The sequence below is a fragment of the Rhinopithecus bieti genome, unplaced genomic scaffold (assembly GCF_001698545.2).
Source record: "Rhinopithecus bieti isolate Rb0 unplaced genomic scaffold, ASM169854v2 scaffold_6710, whole genome shotgun sequence".
Lineage (NCBI taxonomy): Eukaryota > Metazoa > Chordata > Mammalia > Primates > Cercopithecidae > Rhinopithecus > Rhinopithecus bieti.
Genome location: NW_016805362.1, coordinates 1,047,191 through 1,066,590, shown reverse-complemented (window position 1 = coordinate 1,066,590; position 19,400 = coordinate 1,047,191). Strand labels below are relative to the sequence as shown.

General features: G+C 46.4%; 1 protein-coding gene across 19 annotated transcripts in view; it reads right to left on the bottom strand.

The window, feature by feature from the left end:
- Nucleotides 1–19,400, bottom strand: part of FGFR2 (fibroblast growth factor receptor 2) — a 124,449-nt gene that overhangs the window by 81,042 nt on the left and 24,007 nt on the right. For 10 of the 19 annotated variants that reach the window (XM_017872263.1, XM_017872266.1, XM_017872269.1 and 7 more), the window contains exons 3-4: nt 10,737–11,003; nt 9,800–9,874 (exon numbers count right to left, since the gene is read on the bottom strand). The exons of 4 other annotated variants lie outside the window; for them this stretch is intronic. In XM_017872263.1, the coding sequence (XP_017727752.1) occupies nt 9,800–9,874; nt 10,737–11,003 (342 nt within the window). The remainder of the gene's footprint in view (nt 1–9,799; nt 9,875–10,736; nt 11,004–19,400) is intronic. 5 more of the 19 variants (XM_017872273.1, XM_017872276.1, XM_017872274.1 and 2 more) reach the window with 1 other exon arrangement.

The window sequence follows — 19,400 nt, the reverse complement described above, 5'->3', positions numbered from 1 at the left end:
TAATGAACTTGATACGGGAGGGGAAGAGTCTTTTTTTCCTTTGAGACAGTGTCTCGCTCTGTTGTCCAGGCTGGAGTGCAGTGGTACGATCTCGGCTCACTGCAAGCTCCACCTCCCGGGTTGATGCCATTCTCCTGCCTCGGCCTCCCGAGTAGTTGGGACTACAGGCACCCGCCACCATGCCCAGCTAATTTTTTTTTTTTTTTTTTTTTTTTTGTAGTAGAGACCGTGTTAGCCAGGATGGTCTCAATCTCCTGACCTTGTGATCTGCCTGCCTCGGTCTCCCAAAGTGCTGGGATTACAGGTGTGAGCCACCGTGCCTGGCCAGAACTCTTTTATAATTTTACAATAGCTCTTCCTGAAATACACTAGCTTTATGTGAACCCTGAAGAATCTGTAAGATCTAGAAAAATAATAATACTATAAGATAGCCTTACTGCGTTTCCTTCATCAGCAGCCTGGTGTCCTCTGTATGTTTTCGCAGTTGGAAAGGCCACACGTGGAAATGCCAGGGCTTCCCAAGAACTCCAAAGCAGCTGGAGACAAACACCATCCAGGCACCTAGGACAGGCTCCTCTACCTAAGGAAGCCCCTTTTATACCAAGGCTCATGAACAGCTTTAACAACTCTCATTTGGAGAAGGAACTCATGTACCAAATTAAAGATCTACCAAAGCCGAGATCAGCCTTGTCCATAGTAGATGCTCAACAGGGATGTTTACTCAACAATTCTATCTAAAATGAATCTGCAGTCCAGGTGCCGTAGCTCACGCCTGCAATCCCAGCACTCTGGGGGCCGAGGCAGGCAGATCACCCGAGGTCAGGAGTTCAAGACCAACCTGACCAACATGGTGAAACCCTGTCTCTACTAAAAATACAAAAATTAGCTGGACGTGGTGACGCATGGCTATAGTCCCAGCTACTCAGGAGGCTGAGGCAGGAGAATCGCTTGAACCCAGGAGGCAGAGGTTGCAGTGAACCGAGATCATGCCATTGCACTCCAGCCTGGGCAACAACAGCAAAACTCTGTCTCAATCAATCAATCAAATGAATCTGCAAGCCAAGGACACATGAGTTTCCCTGAACTTTATATACCTTAGGGGTGTATGAAGAGCGGGCTTAAAGTCAACTAATAGAGATGTGTGGTATAAACTTCCAATGGCATTCAAAATGAATGATACTAAACCACCTGTAAAGGAAACAAATTAATCTCGATGATAGGTATGGTACCTTTGGCTCTGATATTCTTAGAGCTTCTGATGTAACAGGTACCACGAGAATGATGTTCTCCTAATCATTAAATACTAAGAATGAGCTGATTAAAGGAACAGTCAAACCTAGCCACAGTCAATCAATCACATCCCATCACCAGCGTATAGCATACCTACTCATTATCATTTTCTACACTGTAACAGTTATTGCATGTAAGTAATAATATTAAGTAAGTAGAATTTTACTTTAAGACAACAGAAGTCTTTTAAGATGCAATGGGTTACAGAGAGATTTATAAACGCACAGAAACTTCCCTTAAAGGCCTCCAACACAGCCTTTAACATTCCCACCCCAGAGCCAAGTTATCATTCTTTCTCGGGGCCCCTTCTTTGTGATAGATGTGTGCTTCTAACATCAGTTTCTCTGTACTGAAAAATATTCCTTCTGATGCTGACCAACAAGAGTAGGGCACCTGGAGGGTACAGCTGGAGTTGTCTTCAGCCTATGGGGTAGGCACTCAAGCGTTTATTGGATGGATGGATGACTATTAAAAGCTTTAGCTATTAAAATGAAGTAGTTGCACTGATTAAGGTCCCTCCCAGTTCGAACATACTTTCTGGGTATCTCTGTGCTAGGCAGGTATTGATTCTATCAACAAATGGTAGGATTATATGATTTCTTTCGACCCTGCAATTTAAACTTAATGAGAAACCATAGTCTCCTGGGCCTGCCCCCACCAAAACCCTTACACATCCCAACGCTGACATCTAAGGTTTATAATCTTCTCTATCTCTCTCTCTCTCTCTCTGGAACCAAAAAAAGAGAGAACACGGCCCAATGATTTAAAGGAGAAACATGGAATCATATTACCAGGCTGTACCAAAAGAGACCTCAGTGACCATCTGGCCCAACGACTGATGTGATCAATGTCATCCAGAAAGGTTAAGTGATTTGATCAAGGTCACACAGCCAGAGGCCGGGCTGAGGCCAGGCCCATCTCCAGCTCCCTGAACAGTGTTCCTTCAACCACTCCAGCCTGCCCTTTGAACTCTCCCATGGTAATTAAGTCAAAAGTTCAAGATTTATGTGAGCAGCGGCCACTGATGACTGCCAACTGTATTTTTATGGATGCAAAAAATTTTAAAAACACAGCCTGTTTCAGCTCCTAGATTAAGTCTCACAAACTCTCTAAAGCCCCACTAAAGCCTCTGTCTCGAGTCTATAATTAGGGCTTTTAAAAATATCACTAATCAGGACATTTGAATGCCTTGACTCCTGACAGGGGAAAAATGTCTCAGAGCTCCCCACTATCCTGCAGTTCTGTTTTTGGTTTGGTATAAACTAAGAGAAAACAAATCTAACAAAATATGGAGATGTGAGTGAGGATATGATTATGAGGGGTGTGTCTGTGGCTTTATTTGAGAACTCTCATTAAAACTTGCTAACCAGCCAGGCATTCAATCAGAAATATATGTTTTAAAAACCAAGCAAGTTAACCACAAGTGAAAGAACAGAGCCCACGAGCAGACCAGTTAGCCCACGGGAATTGCCAAGATCTGCCTTCAAAGGAAACTTCTCCAATCATTGGCTGCGCTGTTTAACCAAGAAGGAGAATGAGAAAGATATTCAGTCCAACCATTGGATGGAACCTCATCACCAGTCTTTGCAATAAAACACCAAAACCAGCCTTTTCTTTTAAGAGACAGGGTCTTGCTGTGTTGCCCAGGTTGCACTGCAGCAGTATGACCACGGCTCACTGCAGCCTTGATCTCCTGGGTTCAGGTGATCCTCCCACCTCAGCCTCCCGAGTAACCATGACTACAGGCATGAGCCACCACACCTGGCTAATTTTTTATTTTTTGTAGAGATGGGGTCTTGCTATGTTGCCCAAGCTAGTCTCAAACTCCTGGGTACACACAATCCTCCTGCTTCGGCCTCCCAACTAGCTAGGATTACAGGCGCGAGCTGCTGTGCTGGCCCAAACCAACTTATTGATGATGTTTTCATTACAAAGGGAATTTCCAAAAATTTGCGAAGCCTGTGTAGGTTTTTTGTTGCTGTTGTTGTTGCTATTGTTCTTTTCAATTCCTAGAAACTTCAACACAACTAAGAAGCCTGCGGTTACCAACTTAAGATCTCTACCAAGTAAAAATCCCAATTAGAACAAAGGTGACTTTGAACTGTTATCGGCAGGTTAATCAATGAAATGAGTTTGGGATCTCAGGCTAACTACCTTCATTTTCCCTAATTACTTCCAAAAAAAATAGCCTTTCTCCCTGACATGGAGTGTGGGCATCTGCAGGTCTCAACAGGAATGAAACCAAAATAGAAAATCACTTTGTCTCGCATCACTCGAGAGAAAGAACCACTTTAACAGCAAGAGTCTTGATACAGCTGTTTCTCCATCACTTCCTTCGAGTTAAGCAACGGACCTGAACTTTTCGTCAATTGTGATCTTCTCAAAACTAAGTCTCAAGTTCTTCAGAAACATTAATCACCGAAACACAAGCTGGAGACAATAAAAATCCCTCGAACAAATGGGTATATGTATCTACCTAGTGGCTGCCAGATAACCCATCAACACACCTAGTATTAGGGAAGGCAAGAACTAGTTAACTCATGCTTTTACGCAAAAGGATGAATTCTTAACCTTTCAAAACCCTCAACCTGGATGCATTTCAAAAATTAGCATTTGAAATTGCAACTTTCTTTCTGGAGAAAATGTGTTGCACCGAGGGGCATATGTAACAGCATTATTTCCTGGCAGCCAGGCTTGTAATGACATCACAGGACTGTTCCACTTGGAAACATCTAGTGCTGGTACCATGTGAGGTCATCAGCTAGTCAGCTGCTAAAATATGACCAGCAAATGCCCTGCACATCTGTGATGAAGAAATCAACTTAAAATAGATATAGATAGATAGAAAGATAGATAGATAGATAGAAAGATAGATAGAGAGAGAGAGAGAGAGAGAGAGAGAGAGAGAGATTTTTTTTTTTTTTTTTTTTTGAGACAGAGTCTTGCTTTGTCACACAGGCTGGAGTGTGGTGGCACGATTTCAGCTCACTGCAACCTCCGCCTCCCGGGTCCAAGCGATTCTCCTGCCTCAGTTTCCCGAGTAGCTGGGACTACAGGCGCCCACCACCAAGCTAGGCTAATTTTTATATTTTTGGTAGAGACAGGGTTTCACCATATTGGCCAGGCTGGTCTCGAACTCCTGACCTTGTGATCTGCCCACCTTGGCCTTCCAAAGTGCTGGGATTACATCCGTGAGCCACTGCGCCCGATCTTTCATTCTTGATTGTTATTTTTGCCATTGTATTTGGTGCCCAAGCTTTTTGTACTTTGTACAGAATCTAAAAGGAACTCTAGCAGGCAGCTGAGCTTGCCTTCTTATATTAACCACCAAAATTAGATCAATAATCTAGCATATCAGCAGAAGAAATGACCTGCAATATATTTTTCCAACTGGAAGATACAGAACTAAATTTTCAATGTCTCAATCCAAAAGGAGAAAAAAAAAAAAAAACTGAAAAAAGCCCAAAAATGTCACCATCAACACCGGGTCACTGGAGCATCATTTGTCAAAGTTCCTAAAGAAGAACATTCAAACACACCCCAGTGGCATTTCCAGACAATGAGAAGGCACCAAAGAAATCAATCTGGACACATGAGTGTTTTCCAGGTGGCTGAAAATGCAAAGAATTTGGTGCTTCTGCAATTTTCCCTATTAATCGGGTCAGGCATTTGACACTTGAGGTGGCAAAAAATTGTTTTAATGGCAACGTCCCCGTTCCTGCCTTGCCAATTACCCAGGCCATGGCATTCCTCTGTCCACACAGGCCACAGCTGCTTAATCTCAGCCGCCCCAGGCTGCACCTGTGAATCAGACCAGCCTAATCACACTAACAGATGGCAGAGGCCAAGTAGCCAGCTAAGAACTGCTATCACTTTAAATAGCATCTAATGTTTCACAGACACCAAACAGAGGCACCTCCTCACAGCAGTATCTCCCTGGTACAGCTAACACTAGCCCTTAATCACTGCAGAGCACCCATTTCGGGGGCAGAGTTGGTGTCATTTGAGAGCTAATTACAAAAGAATCCTGCTTGCAAGGTGAAGGCATGGCAAGTACACTGTTGGTTGGCATTCATCACATGGGCGCTCTACCCCCTGGTCCTTCTGCATGGGCACTGGGCAGCTAGGAACAGTGTTCATAAGGCAAAGCATAAGGGCCACAGCATATAATCCTTCTGAACCACTCAGCCTGCCTGTCACGTAATCCATACCTTGCTGTTGCATTTTATTGCTTCACATGGTTTCACAGTAACCTGCTATCAGGCAGGTACCTGACCACCAGGACAACACAGTTCCCCAGGCATCCAAAAACCACCCTGACAGAATCTGATGTCTCAATCCACAGCGAGAACACCCACATACAGTAAAACTTGAGAGCTGTAAACACCTGTACAATCATTCTCACTCCACCCACATCGTGACCCTAGGATGCTCTCATGCAACAGGCCTACGACTGAAACGCAGCTCTGCTTTTGCTTGCTGAGCCACAACTTTCTAATCAATAAAGCAAGAATAAATACTCTCTCCACCTGATCGGGTTATCAGTGGCACGGATGGAACCAGCAACCAGCTCAGAGCCTGTCTAGGGCGGGCCTTCAGCATCTTTGCCTCCAGCTTCATGCCAGAGCCACTGGCCAAAAGAAGTGAGTGACGTGCTCCACTGTATCAGTGCTTTTTGTTAAATAATAATGATAACCTCTTTAGAAGGCTGGTACAAATCACAGAAGATACTTCCACTCACCTTATTATCCACTGTTTTACGAACAAGACCGCTAACGGTAAGCTCCCATTCAGGGCAGACCTCCATGTGCAAATTCTAAGCCAGTGGTTCTCGCATTTCAGTGTGAAGCAGAATCACCCCCAGAGTTTCTAAGGCAGTGGGACTGAGGAGGAACCTGAGAATCTGCATTTCGAGGGAGTTCTCAGGTGATGCTGATGCTGCTGCTCCAGGAACTTCACTTTGAGAACCACTGCCCTAAGCTTCCTCTTGACAAAAAGTAAAAACTGCATCAACCAAAATATTTCCCTTTTGCCCAAGCTGCTAGGATATTCAGGGACAAATCTAAATCTTCACTTAAGTAACTCATTTATCCGAGGTACCTACCAATATCTGTTTTATCTTTTTCCTTTAAAAAGCTAAAAGACAGGCCGGGCGCAGGGGCTCACACCTGTAATCCCAGCACTTTGGGAGGCCGAGGCGGGCAGATCACCTGAGGCTGGGAGTTCCAGACCAGCCTGACCAACATGGAGAAACCCCATCTCCACTAAAAATACAAAATTAGCGGGGTGTGGTAGCATGTACCTGTAATCCCAGCTACTCGGGAGGCTGAAGCAGGAGAATTGCTTGAACCCAGGAGGCAGGGACTGTGGTGAGCTGAGATCGCACCATTGCACTCCAGCCTGGGCAATAAGAGCGAAACTCCCATCTCAAAAAAAAAAAAAAAAAAAAAAGTATTTTCAACAAATAGTGCCAGAACCACCACAGGCTAAAAAGTGAATCCATACACACACCTAACATCCTTCACAAAAATTAACTTAAAATAGATTACACACATAAATACAAAATACAAAACTATAATAATCCTAGGAGGTAACATAGGAGAAAATCTGGATGATTTTGGGTTGGATGATGACATTTTAGATATAATACCAAAGGCACCATCCATAAAAGAAAAAACTGGACTACATGAAACTTAAAAATTTCTGCTCTGCAAGAGACACTGTCAAGAGAATGAAAAGGCAAGCCACAGGTTGGGGGAGAAACTATTTGCAAAAGAGATGTAATAAAGGACTGTTATCCAAGATATACAAAGAACTCTTATAACTCGACAGTAAGAAAACAAACAACCTAATTAAAAAATGGGCCAACGGCCTTAACAGACCTCTCACCAAAGAAGATATATGGATGGCAATTAATCATATTAAAAGATGCTTTGCATCATCTGTCATCAGAGAAATTTAAATTAAAACAACAAAATACCATTACACACCTATCAGAATGGCCAAAATCCAGAACACTGGGCAGATCGAATGATGTGGAGCAACAGGAACTCTCATTCCTTGCTGGTGGGAATGCAAAACGGTGCAGCCACTTTGGAAGGCAGCTTGGTGGTTTCCTACAAATCTAAACACACTCTTCCCACATAATCCAGCAATCACACTCCTTAACATTTACCCAAAGTAACTGAAAACTATGTCCACACAAAAACCTGCACAAAGACGTCTATAGCAGCTTCATTTGCAACTGTCAAAACTTGGAAGCAACAGATTTTTTTTTTTTTTTTTTTTTTGAGATGGAGTCTCACTCTGTCACTCAGGCGGGAATGCAGCGGCATGATCTCGACTCACTGCAACCTCCGCCTCCTGGGTTCAAGTGATTCTCATGCCTCAGCCTCCTGAGTAGCTGGGATTACAGGCGTGAGCCACTATACCTGGCTAACTTATGTATTTTTAGCAGAGACAGGGATTTCGCCATGTTGGCCAGGCTGGTCTCGAACTCTTGTTCTCAAGTGATCCACCTGCTCAGCCTCACAAAGTGCTGGGATGATAGGCATGAGCAACAGTGCCCGGCTGAGATATCCTTTAGCAGGTAAATGGATAAACTTTGATACTTACAAACAATGGAATACTCAGTGCTACAAACAAATGACCCATCAAGCCATGAAAAAACATGAGGGAAACTTAAATGCATCTTACTAAGTCAAAGAAGTCAATCTGTAAAGGCTACACACTGTGTGATTACACACCCTAAAGTCAACTACAGACTTTGGGTGATAATGATGGCAGTGCAGGTTCATCAACCAGAACAGATGTACCATTCTGGTGGGGATGTTGATAACAGGACAGGCTATGCATGTGTTGGAGAAGATTATACGGGAAATCTTTGTTCCTTCCTCATTATTTTGCTGTGAACCTAAAAGTGCTCTAAAAAATAAAGTATTGCTAGGTGCAGTGGCTCACACCTGTAATCCCAGCACTTCAGGAGGCCAAGGTGGGTGGATCACTTGAGGTCAGGAGTTCAAGAGCAGCCTGGCCAACATGGCAGAACTCTGTCTCTACTAAAAATACATAAATTAGGCCAGGCACGGTGGCTCACGTCTGTAATCCCAGCACTTTTGGAGGCCAAGGCAGGTGAATCACGAGGTCAAGAGTTCAAGACCAGCCTGACCAACATGGGGAAACTCCATCTCTACTAAAAATACAAAAATTAGCCAGGTGTGGTGGCAGGCCCCTGTAGTCCTAGTTATTCAGGAGGCTAAGGCAGGAGAATTGCTTGAACCCAGGAGATGGAGGTTGCAGCGAGCTGAGATCACGCCACTGCACTCCAGCCTGGGTCACAGAGCAAGATGGCATCTCGGGGGAAAAAAAAATACATAAACTAGCCGGGTGTGGTATATATTACTTAGGCCTTGTTTAAATGTACTAAATTGACTAAAATCCTTTTAAGAAAAATGTAGAATGTACCATGTAAGCAGAGAACCCCAATACCCTATGTTCAAACACTTTGGGAACATTCCAGCCAAGTCATTGGAAAATGCTAGTAATGCTATATTCTATTGTCTTTACTGAATAAACATTTGCAAGCACTGACTCTTCTGAGCACTATACAACTAGGAACTCATGTAATCCTCATAACAATCCCAGAAGGTATTATGATTATTATTATTATTATTATTATTATTATTATTACTCCCCACTTTACAGTTAAAGAAACTAAGGCACAGAAGTGAAATGAGCAACCCAGAAGTTGTGGAGAAAGATTCAAATACAGGTTGCCCAGCTCCAGGAGGCTATGCCGTGTTCTTCCTCGCAAGTACATGGCCTCTCTCGTGTTAGCGCTCGGTGTTCACGGCCCTCATTAAGCAAACCACCTTTGGGTCCCTTTTCAATTGTGGTCTGCAAAGTAAGGCACACGCCCTTCATTTCCACTCAGCATGAGGTGTGTGTTGTAGGAGGCCGGGGTTTCTTGTCCTAGGGACAACTGACATCTTGGACCAGATAATTCTTTGTTATGGGGCTGTGCTCTGCATCCCTGGCCCCTCCCCAACTAAAGGCCACCAGCACCCCCACCCTCTGTTGTGACACCCAAATATTGCCCATTGTGCCGGGACAGCCAAAATAGGCCATCGCCCCAGTCACGCACCACTGGATTCAACCAAGCACGATCAATGATTGCAGGGAAAACCAAGATGTTACGTGGTTCTACTATTTTTATGTCTCTGAATAGGGAGAAGCCAAAGGGAAAAGGAAAAATCAAGGAAAGAGAAGTAGTAACTGCTTTGAAAAACGAATGACCAGTGACACGAGAAGAAAGGACAAAAATAGAGAAGGTGTGCAGCAACGGTGGTTTATTCTCAGGTTTGAAAGTCAGGAAAGTAGACACAGCGGGGAAAGGCAAGGGCCGCGGGACACAGCATGGCACGGAAGAGTCGACAAGAAGACAGGTGACAGGCAGGACTTCCCTCCACGCTCCTCTCTCGGGGACCATCGGAGCCGGGCGGTTACTTACTCTTGTTACCGTTCTCACTGACAAAATCTTCCGCACCATCGGTGTCATCCTCATCATCCCCGGATGAGATGGCATCTGCATGCAAAAGAACATATTCCATGGATGTGTTTTTTTGCAAAGCAAAAAGGTTGCAATTATCTACAACTGAGACCTTCTCCATAGCAAAGTCAACAAGCCAGGAACCCTCGCAAAGAGCCTGGGATTGTGTTTAGTTAAGATAGTTTTAATGGCTTAAATTTTCCCTCCATGATGACAGTTGGTCTATGTTATGATTCTCAATGTTTTCTGTTTTCACGCTGTTTAAACAGGTTATAAAATTGGATATACGAGAACTGGATTTCAAGCTTCAAACAGTATTCAAGCCCCTGACAAATTTACCGATTGTGTAGTACCCAAAGACTCTTTTTCCAACACTAACCTTTCAGTATGCGGGTCCCCTTCAAGAAAGAAATTGATCCCTGACAAAACTTAGTACCTGTGTGGCCCTTCTCATCGTCAACTAACATTCTGAAAGCAGAACTTTAAACTCAGCCACAAAGGGGGCCTGTTCTGTCCTGCTCACTGCACAGAATGAAATCAAGGAGAGAAACTCAAACTTTAATAAACGAATCAGAAATCTTGAGTATCCAAATTTCAGTCCTATATTCTAAATGCCAAAGATGTCAGTGGTACCAAAAAAAGAAAGAAAAAAGCATGTATTTCCTTAAATAAAACCATACTATCTTAAGAAAAATGTTACTTTGTGCACAAGAGTTCTGTCATTCTTAATGATTGGCCTTTCTGGTGCACCAGGTCCCAACGAAGAATTTCAAAAACTATGAAGCTGTGTGCCTGGCATCCAATTAGAGATCTCGCTACCTTTGCACTTGGCCAAAAAAATGTAAATCACATAATGGCTACGGAGAAGAGAGAGCGTAGTGCTCACGGGCCAACTCACCTGTGACATTCACCATGAAGTACCAAGTTTCACTGTCTACAGTCCTAGTGGCAGTACAAGCATAGAGGCCGGAGTCTCTAGGCGTGGCGCCCTTTATCTGCAAGTACTCCCCAATAAGCACTGTCCTATTGTTGGGCCCCAAGTGCACCCCATCCTTAGTCCAACTGATCACGGCGGCATCTTTCAACAGGCAGCGCACCTCTAGCGACTCCCCTGGTGCAGCCACGTACACTTCTGGTTGAGAGATTTGGTATTTGGTTGGTGGCTCTGCAGAAAGGTGGGAGAGAGAAGATGGAGACAGATGGGAAGGAGGGAGAGGAGAGAACGTCCAACAAAGGTCAGTGGAGGCTGCTTTTTCCCAGGAGAAGCTGTTCTTGCTTTGCAAATGGCCCCAGCAGGCATCCACCTCTCCCCAAGCCCCAGGAAGTCAGGAAGTATCTGGAACAGCAACCAGAGGTATGATACCCCCAGCAAATCTGTCCTGACTTAGTTTCCACATCCTACAGGGCTTTAGAAACAAACCAAACCATAGCATGGAAGGATATTCCACAAGAAAATGTTTAAATTGATTGCCAAAGTGTGCTTGCAACGTAATACCTGCAAAAATCTGTCATTGTGGTATGTTTTATTTGTAAGAATGCCAAGTTTTTCACATTTGTACGTTAAACGTGACTGTGCATCACACACACATACACTCTTCATTACTTGTGCTAGACTTGGTACGTTGCCCTAAGGCCAAGCTTCTTAAAATGAAATGTCTCATACTCAAGGAAAACTAAGGGATCCCCTACAAGATTTTTTGCCACCCAGAGTTTTCATGAGCTCTCAGGTTCAGATCAGTACTTTGCGGGTTTAGAGACCTAACTAATTCTGTGCTGGGTGAGCTGAGACCTGCTGTTTTCCTCAAAATGATAAAAGCCTGGAGGCCTTAACACCAAAAACAAAAAGAGCAAAATACCCAGACAGCTGCAAGGCGGTCTCCACTGCACTTCCAGGGGTCCTGAAATGAAGCCGCTGGGTGCTGTGTGCCCCCCACTCCCCACGACAAAGTTTCGTCCCACCCTGCTCACCAACTCCCGCCACACACGTCCCAGGCTTCTCCTGTAGGGACAGTCCTTCCTCCCTCTCTTCCCCTGTCATCCACCCTCCAAGGCCCAAATCAAGTAGGGCCCTCTGGGCTGGGGGTCACCTTGCATCAGTCACCCTGGGCGGAAGTGCAGTGGCTCCCTCCCCCTCCACCGTACATCTGCCACCGTACATCTGCTCATGCGATGCGTCACATTCTCATGAATGCATCCCATCTCCCCGAGGAGACACCAAGACCCTAACTAAAGCCGTGGGTCTCATGGTTGTCTGTGCTTCCCACCACCAGCCCCATCCTGCTTGGCATACACATGGCCATGTCGAACCAGGTCACAGTCCCCAGATATGCAGCACAGGATGGAACCCACAAGGATCCAACCCACACAACCTCTCCACTGGAGCTGAGGGGAAACCATTGGCGTTTATTAGTAACAGCAGCTGGAGCTGCCGGCTGGAGCGAGGGCCTTTCATCCCTCCAGTGCGAAGTGTGAATGGGACCCAGAGCTCCAGGCCTGGAAAATGCAAAGCTTCCCAGCACTGAGACAGCACCAAATCAGGGCAGGATCAAAGGCAACTGTTCTGCCTCGACACCCCTCCGAAGCACAAACCTCCCACAGGAGACTGAAATCAAGTCAATCTGTGTTTCAGTCCCACTGTGAAAGGGCCACATGCATCAAGGACAAGAAATCCCCTCACCACCACCATCGACAGCACACGGGAGGCCCAGGGCTTCCCAAAGGGGCACCACCAAAGGCATGCAGGCCAAGCCCCAGATGCCAACTAGCACGTGACCACAAAGAATCACAACAAAAGGAGGAAAATAGAAGCTAAACGTAACATGGACAAACGCACCCCAAAGCAAGCAAGGAAAGCCCCGCTGACAGGCAGGTTATGTTTCTAAATCTGTTTTCTCACTCGACAATTATTTACTGCACACCTACTACACACCAAGGCTATTCTGGAAGCTCCGCAGCAAGATGACCCTGCACTTGTGGATCGTCCATTATGGTGGGAATGACAGACAACAGATACAAAATCTATAAAAAATACAGTGTTCTTGCTTAAGTGTTAGGAAGAAGGACACAGCAAGATACGGGCACGTGCACACAGCAGTGGCAGGGGAGGGCTGGTCCCTTGGCGGGAGGTGGCAGGTGATGGCGCGGGCCAAGCCAGCCACAGCTTGTTTTTGTAAACAAAGCTTTATTGGAACACGGCCATGCCCATACCTTACTGTCTGGCGCTGCTTTTGTGTGTTACAAGGGCAGAGTTCAGTCGTTGCAACAGAGACCCTGTGGTCTGCAAGCCTTATAATGTTTGCCGTCTTGCCCTTACAAAATGTGTTTCAATCCCTGTTGTATAAGACGATCAGAGAGACTTCTCTCAAGAACAGGCATTTGAGCTGAGAAGTGAAGGACAAAGCAAAGTTTAAAAGATGCTGGGAACTTAGTTTGAAGGCTCTTAGAGCAGGTCTCTCAAGGCTGCTTAAGTCAAAATGCAGCTGAATTGAGTGACTAATAGAAATACTTTAAACTATGGAGACCAAACAGAAAAAAGAAAAGAAGAGAAATATGAGAAGGAGAAGAGGGCAGGGATTCAGTCTGGCCCCAAATCTCAGCCCATCTCCCACTCCCAACATCCTAGAGTCACAGATTCACTCAACATGAGAACTGAAGGAGCCCCAAACACTGTTGGTCCAACCCCTTTGACAGCTGGCTAAGGCAAGGACCAGATGTCCTTTGAGTCCCAGGTCTCCAACAACTCATTGCTGAAACAGCACCCACCATGTTAAAATGAATTTACATTGGATTAGTCTGGGTCATAAAATGATCAATGTCTATTATGACAATGTCACATGATAAGCAAGTCACCAGGAATGTTATGGAATGTACTTTCCTCTCAGCCAGAACTGGTCACCAGGGCAGCCACTGAGCAGAAGCAACAAAGCTTCCCTCCCTTATAGGGGAGGCACCTGGGACCCACACACCAATCTGCTCCATCCTGACCCTCAGATAAGGTGCAACCATGTCCCTGTGTCACGCAGTGGAATGCTCTAAGACTGCATGGGGGGTGGGGGGGAGATAAGCAAGGTATTTGCAACTGTGATGCAGAAAAAATCTCTCTCCCAGCAAAGGAGGAGTTATGATGTATGATTTCCTGTTTTTAAAGGAAAGTGTTTTCACTGAGAACCCTTTCCTTCACCTAAAATCAGTAAACCCCAAAATCTTGCTGAAACTGAGGGTATCTGAGCTGCTGGACTACCACCTGCTGTTCTAGAAGGAAGCACAGGGGACAGCAAGGACCTATGTCTTATTCGGAGCTGGACACAGGAGATGCCTGGTGAAGGGTGCTGCCCTGGACGAGAAGAGGATGAAGCCCTGAGTTCCCACGCCTCTCTGTTCCTACTTAACCTCTTGGCCTGGCATTCCCCATCTATTGCAGGGTAAGAGTACCCAAATACTGGTTTATTATTGGTAAGATTCCAATGAGCCAACGAAGACGTACCTGGTTATCAACTACAACGTGTTGGGCTAAGGACTGCCACTATCACTGTTATTCTTCAAGGCAGAACATGCTTGTCATAATTTTTTAAGCACCACGGTTTTCAGAGGATAATCACAGAACATTTGGGTCTCTCTCTCTCTTTCTTTGACGGAGTCTTGCTCTGTCGCTCACACTGGAATCCAGTGGTATGATCTCGGCTCGCCACAACCTCCACCTCCCAAGTTCAAGTGATTCTACTGCCTCAGCCTCCCAAGTAGCTGGGATTACAGGCGTGCACCACCACACCCAGCTACTTCTTTGTATTTTTATTAGAGACAGGGTTTACCATATTGGCCATGCTGGTCTCGAACTCCCGACCTTGTGATCCGCCCGCCTTGGCCTCTCAAAGTGCTGGGATTACAGGCGTGAGCCACTGCGCCCAGCCGGAACACTTGGATTGCTATCTCCAGGTACAAAGTGATTTTACAGGAGTCCCATCTCAATGGACAGTTAAGATGACTTGATGTACTAAAACTGCTTTTTATCCCAGTAAAACCAGATCAAAATTGTCATCTAGATATCCAAGTTTCAAGGATAGAAAATATCACCCCTAAAATACACCAATGAGATAATGATGTTTATCCATAAAACTCAAGCCATCCTGTCTTCAAAGTCTCAAACCAGTAACTGCTGTCTTCGTAAACTGAGAAAGCAAGGACTCCTCCCTCCACTCCTTCAGTGGTCATTTCACAAAGGGCCCATCTGGGGATCAGCAGTGCCTTTAGTAAACATGCCAGTGATATCCCTGGGTATCCCAGAAGACTCTGCAAGCACATGTTAGGGAGAATGAATGAATAAACACAAAAGAAAGAGAGAAAGAGGTTGGGGAGAAGCAATACAAAGAGGAGGATGTAAGTAAGAAGGGAGGCAGGGATGGGGTGGGGCCATATGCTGGGGAGGGGCCAAATGCCACACTGGTAGCCTCCCAGGCCACCCAGTGGCCCCCAAGCCCAGCCTGCAGGGCTCAGCATACACGGCACATATCAAAGACAACCCCGGCCAGGGGGCCGAGAACACAAGCCCCTAACAGCTGGCTCAGTGGAAGGAGCTCTGTCCCTGCCTGTGTCCTTGGGTCCAATTGCCGTCCTCAGGACTTGGCTTCTCTTCTGGGTCTGAATGCTGCAGGTGACCTGAGCCACTGCCCACTCCCTGCAAACATGCACTCCCCGAGCCCTCCACGTCCCTCCCCACAGTTGTACTGACCTGGCCCCAGGCTGTGCGGAGCCAGGACAATCAGCGAATCCCCTCTGTGCCTGCACGCGCAAAGGGGCCTCCCTAACTCTGGTCACCCCCCATGCATGGACCACCTCTCCCCGACTCCACCAGGCTGCACAGCCTGCTCTGTGAAAGAGCAAAGAATCCCCCCAGGAAACGTACATAACTCCTTTTATAGTCATGTGAACACTTCCTGGATTTACTTTTTCCCATTGCTGTGGCATACTTTTCACCTTTCCTGTGAGAATCCACCAGGGGTGGATCCACAGCCCAACATCCCCCTCATCTCCTGCCAAAACGCAGTGGGGAGAAGGTTCCAGAAGCTGCTTTGCTACACACAAATGCTCTTTCAGAGGCTTCCACAGACAGAAAATATGTTTCCATGTATTTTTCACAATATGAATTAAAATTTGAAAAGAAGCAAGCCAGCTTCACAGTAGTGTTGGACATTCTTTGTCACTGTTTCCTAAAATTGGTAAACAAACAAGGCACCAACTCTCCTTCCTGGGACACAGCTCAACACTCATTTCTACTGCCATGGCCACGCTACCGCAGCCCTGCTGCATAAGGCTCAATTGCACCCATGTGAATCTCTCCCAGAAGTTTCAAATACTTGGGAAGTACCAGCAGCATGTTAGCAAGCAGCTTGTTTTTTGAGATGGAGTCTCACTCTCTCACCCAGGCTGGAGTGCAATGGTGTGATCTCGGCTCACTGCAACCTCCGCCTCTTGGGTTCAAGCGATTCTCCTGCCTCAGCCTCTGGAGTAGCTGGGATTATAAGTGCACCCCACCACGCCTGGCTGATCTTTTTTTTTTTTTTTTGTATAGTAGAGACGGGTTTTTACTGTGTTGGCCAGGCTGGCTCAAACTTCTGAGCCAGGCAATCCATCCGCCTCGGCCTCCCAAAGTGCAGGTAACAGGGGCGAGCCCCTGCCACTGGCTACAAGCCGGCTTCTGTTTAAAAAAATAACCGGCGGCCGGGCGGGTGCTTCAAGCCGTAAATCCCACACTTTGGGGAGGCCGAGACGGCCGAGTCACGAGTCATGAGATCGAGACCCGATCCTGGCAACACGGAAACCCGCTTCACTAAAAAAAATACAAAAAACTAAGCTGGGCGAGGGTGGCGGGCGCCGTAGTCCCACTACTCCGAGGCTGAGCCAGTGAGAATGGTGTAAACTTCGGGAGGCGGAGCTGCAGTTGAGCTGAAGACCAGCCACTGCACTCCAGCCTGGGCGACAGGCAATACTCCGTCTCAAAAAAAAAAAAAAAAAATTAACCGCCCCAGGGCATGCTGGCCTCACTCTTGAATCCCAGGCACTTTGGGAGGCCGAGGTGGCAGATCACCTGAGGTCGGGAGTTCAAGACCAGCCTGGTCAACACGGAGAAACCCCGTCTCTACTAAAAATGCAAAATTAGCCAGGTATGGTGGTGCATGCCTGTAATCCCAGTTACTTGGGAGGCTAAGGCAGAAGAATCGCTTGAACCTGGGAGGCGGAGGTTGCGATGAGGTGAGATCGCGCCATTGCACTCCAGTCTGGGCAACAAGAGCAAAACTCCATCTCAAAAAAAAAAAAAAAAAAAGTTTTGATACTTCAAAAAAGAGAGAGACAGGTACTTGTACAGCTAATCAAAAAATAAATGGCCAGGCACAGTAGGTCATGCCTACAATCCCAGCACTTTGGGAGGTCGAGGTGGGAGAATCACTTGAGGTCAGGAGTTCAAGATCAGCCTAGGGAACATGGTAAGATCCTTTCTCTACAAAAAAATGAAAAAAAAAAAAAAATCTGTAGTCCCAGCTACTCAGGAGGCTGAGGTAGGAGGCTCGTTTGAGCCCCAGAGGCTGCACTGAGCTATGATCACACCACTACATTCCTGCCTAGGTGACACAGCGAGATGAGAACCTGTCTCTAAAAATAAATAAATAAATAGGCCAGGCACGGTGGCTCATGCCTGTAAATTCAGCACTTTGGGAAGCCAAAGCGGGTGGATCACCTGAGGTCAGGAGTTCGAGACCAGCTTGACCAACAAGGTGAAATCCATCTCTATTAAACATAAAAAATTAGCTGGGCGTGGTGGCGTGTGCCTGTAATCCCAGCTATTTAGGAGGCTGAGGCAGGAGAATCGCTCGAACCCGGGAGGTGGAGGTTGCAGTGAGCTGAGACTGTGCCATTGCACTCCAGCCTGGGCGACATGAGTGAAACTCTGTCTCAAACAAACAAATAAATAAATAGTATGAATGACAATAGGCATCGGCACATAGCCTGTGAGTAATTCCTGCCTTGAACTGGCCTCCTTCCTTCCCTAAGAAAACCATCCTGTTATTCCTTGGGAACTCAAAGGACCTCTGACTGGGGCGAGAAAGAAACTGAGGCAGGAGCTGCCTGACTCTCCGAGCCCCTCAGCAGATCATGGTAGAGGTCATGACCTCTCCATGTGACATCAAACAGATTGCCACTAGCAACAAGCTGCATGAATTTCCCGCTCTATAAGTAAACAGAGAGAAAAAAATCCTCACTGTATGTGAGGATAGCCCCAGGAGGGGGAAATCTTGTAAAAGTCAAAAAAGGCTGTGACTTATGTGACTTCACTGCACACATCCAGCTGGACTTCTCACCCATCTCAGCGGGAGGGTTGTCTTGAGACAGTTGAAACAGCGAAAGGGTTTGGAAACGGTAAGCTATTTCAGGTAACACTTGACGTTGCCAAACCAGCGATAGCAGCACTTCAGACTGTCACTTTTTATAATGTTTGCCTATAAACTTTTCCCGTGTGGTTTTTGAAATGGCGCCCAAATGCAAACAGAGAACAGATGGGAAACCTGAGTCTTGCCCCGTCCAATCACTTCATGGAGAACGGATGACAGATTTAAACTGTTACGGAAGAAAAAAGCAGTTTCTACCAACGGCATAGCTCACACTCCATTACTTTTCACACATTAAGCCTTTTCCCGGGTTTCCCACGGATGGTGTCTTTTCCAACGTCTAGATCATCCTAGTTCCAAGGATGTGGTGGGGTCGCCCTGGAACACATCCCGCTGAGGTTTCTCCCTCCTCCAAAGTCAGAGGTGTCCAATCCCTAAACACATTCCTCCAGGAAGAAGAAGAAAGGGAGAGAGCGAGAAATCCCTGAACAGACTCCTCTGGAAGAGAGAGAAGGAAGAAAGAGAAGGAGAGGGAGGAAAAGGAGAAGAGAGATGGAGAGAAGGAAAAGGAAGGGAGAGAAACGGAGGGAGGGAGAGGAAAAGAGGAAGGGAAGAGGAAGAAAGAGAGGGGATGGGGAGAGGAGAAAGAGGGAGGGGGCAGAGAGAAGAGGCAGGTTAGGAGCACACCACGAGGAGGCATGTCCTGTCAGTGTTGTGGGCTGCAGGAAGAAACCCCTTCTTACCTGGAAGCACAGCTGGGACTCCCACAAGCACTGTAACAGGAGCGCTGGGGGAAGGGTAGTAAAACGGCCTTGGGTTTCTGGTGCCCTCCCACACCTCCTGCCACCTTGTACAGGGTTAATGTCATGACTGTAGGGCTGCCAGTGTCTCTACAGAGGAAACAGAGTCCGGCTACAAATGTCACTATGTAGTCACCGCACACAAAGCACATGACAAGTAAGTGGCCGCCACTGTCCTCCCTGTTCCAGTAGCCCCCACCGGCCCTCTTAGTCTGGAAGATGTCCTATAGTGGTCACGCCCTGTCCCAGTAAGAAGTCTTAACTGGTCAATACCCAATTCTCTGTCCATAGGAACAGAGGAGAGATTTCTGCAAGATAGGAATTCTGGAAGAGCCCAGCCCCCTCTTTCCTATGGCACAATCTGGGTCTTGCTGGCATCAGAAC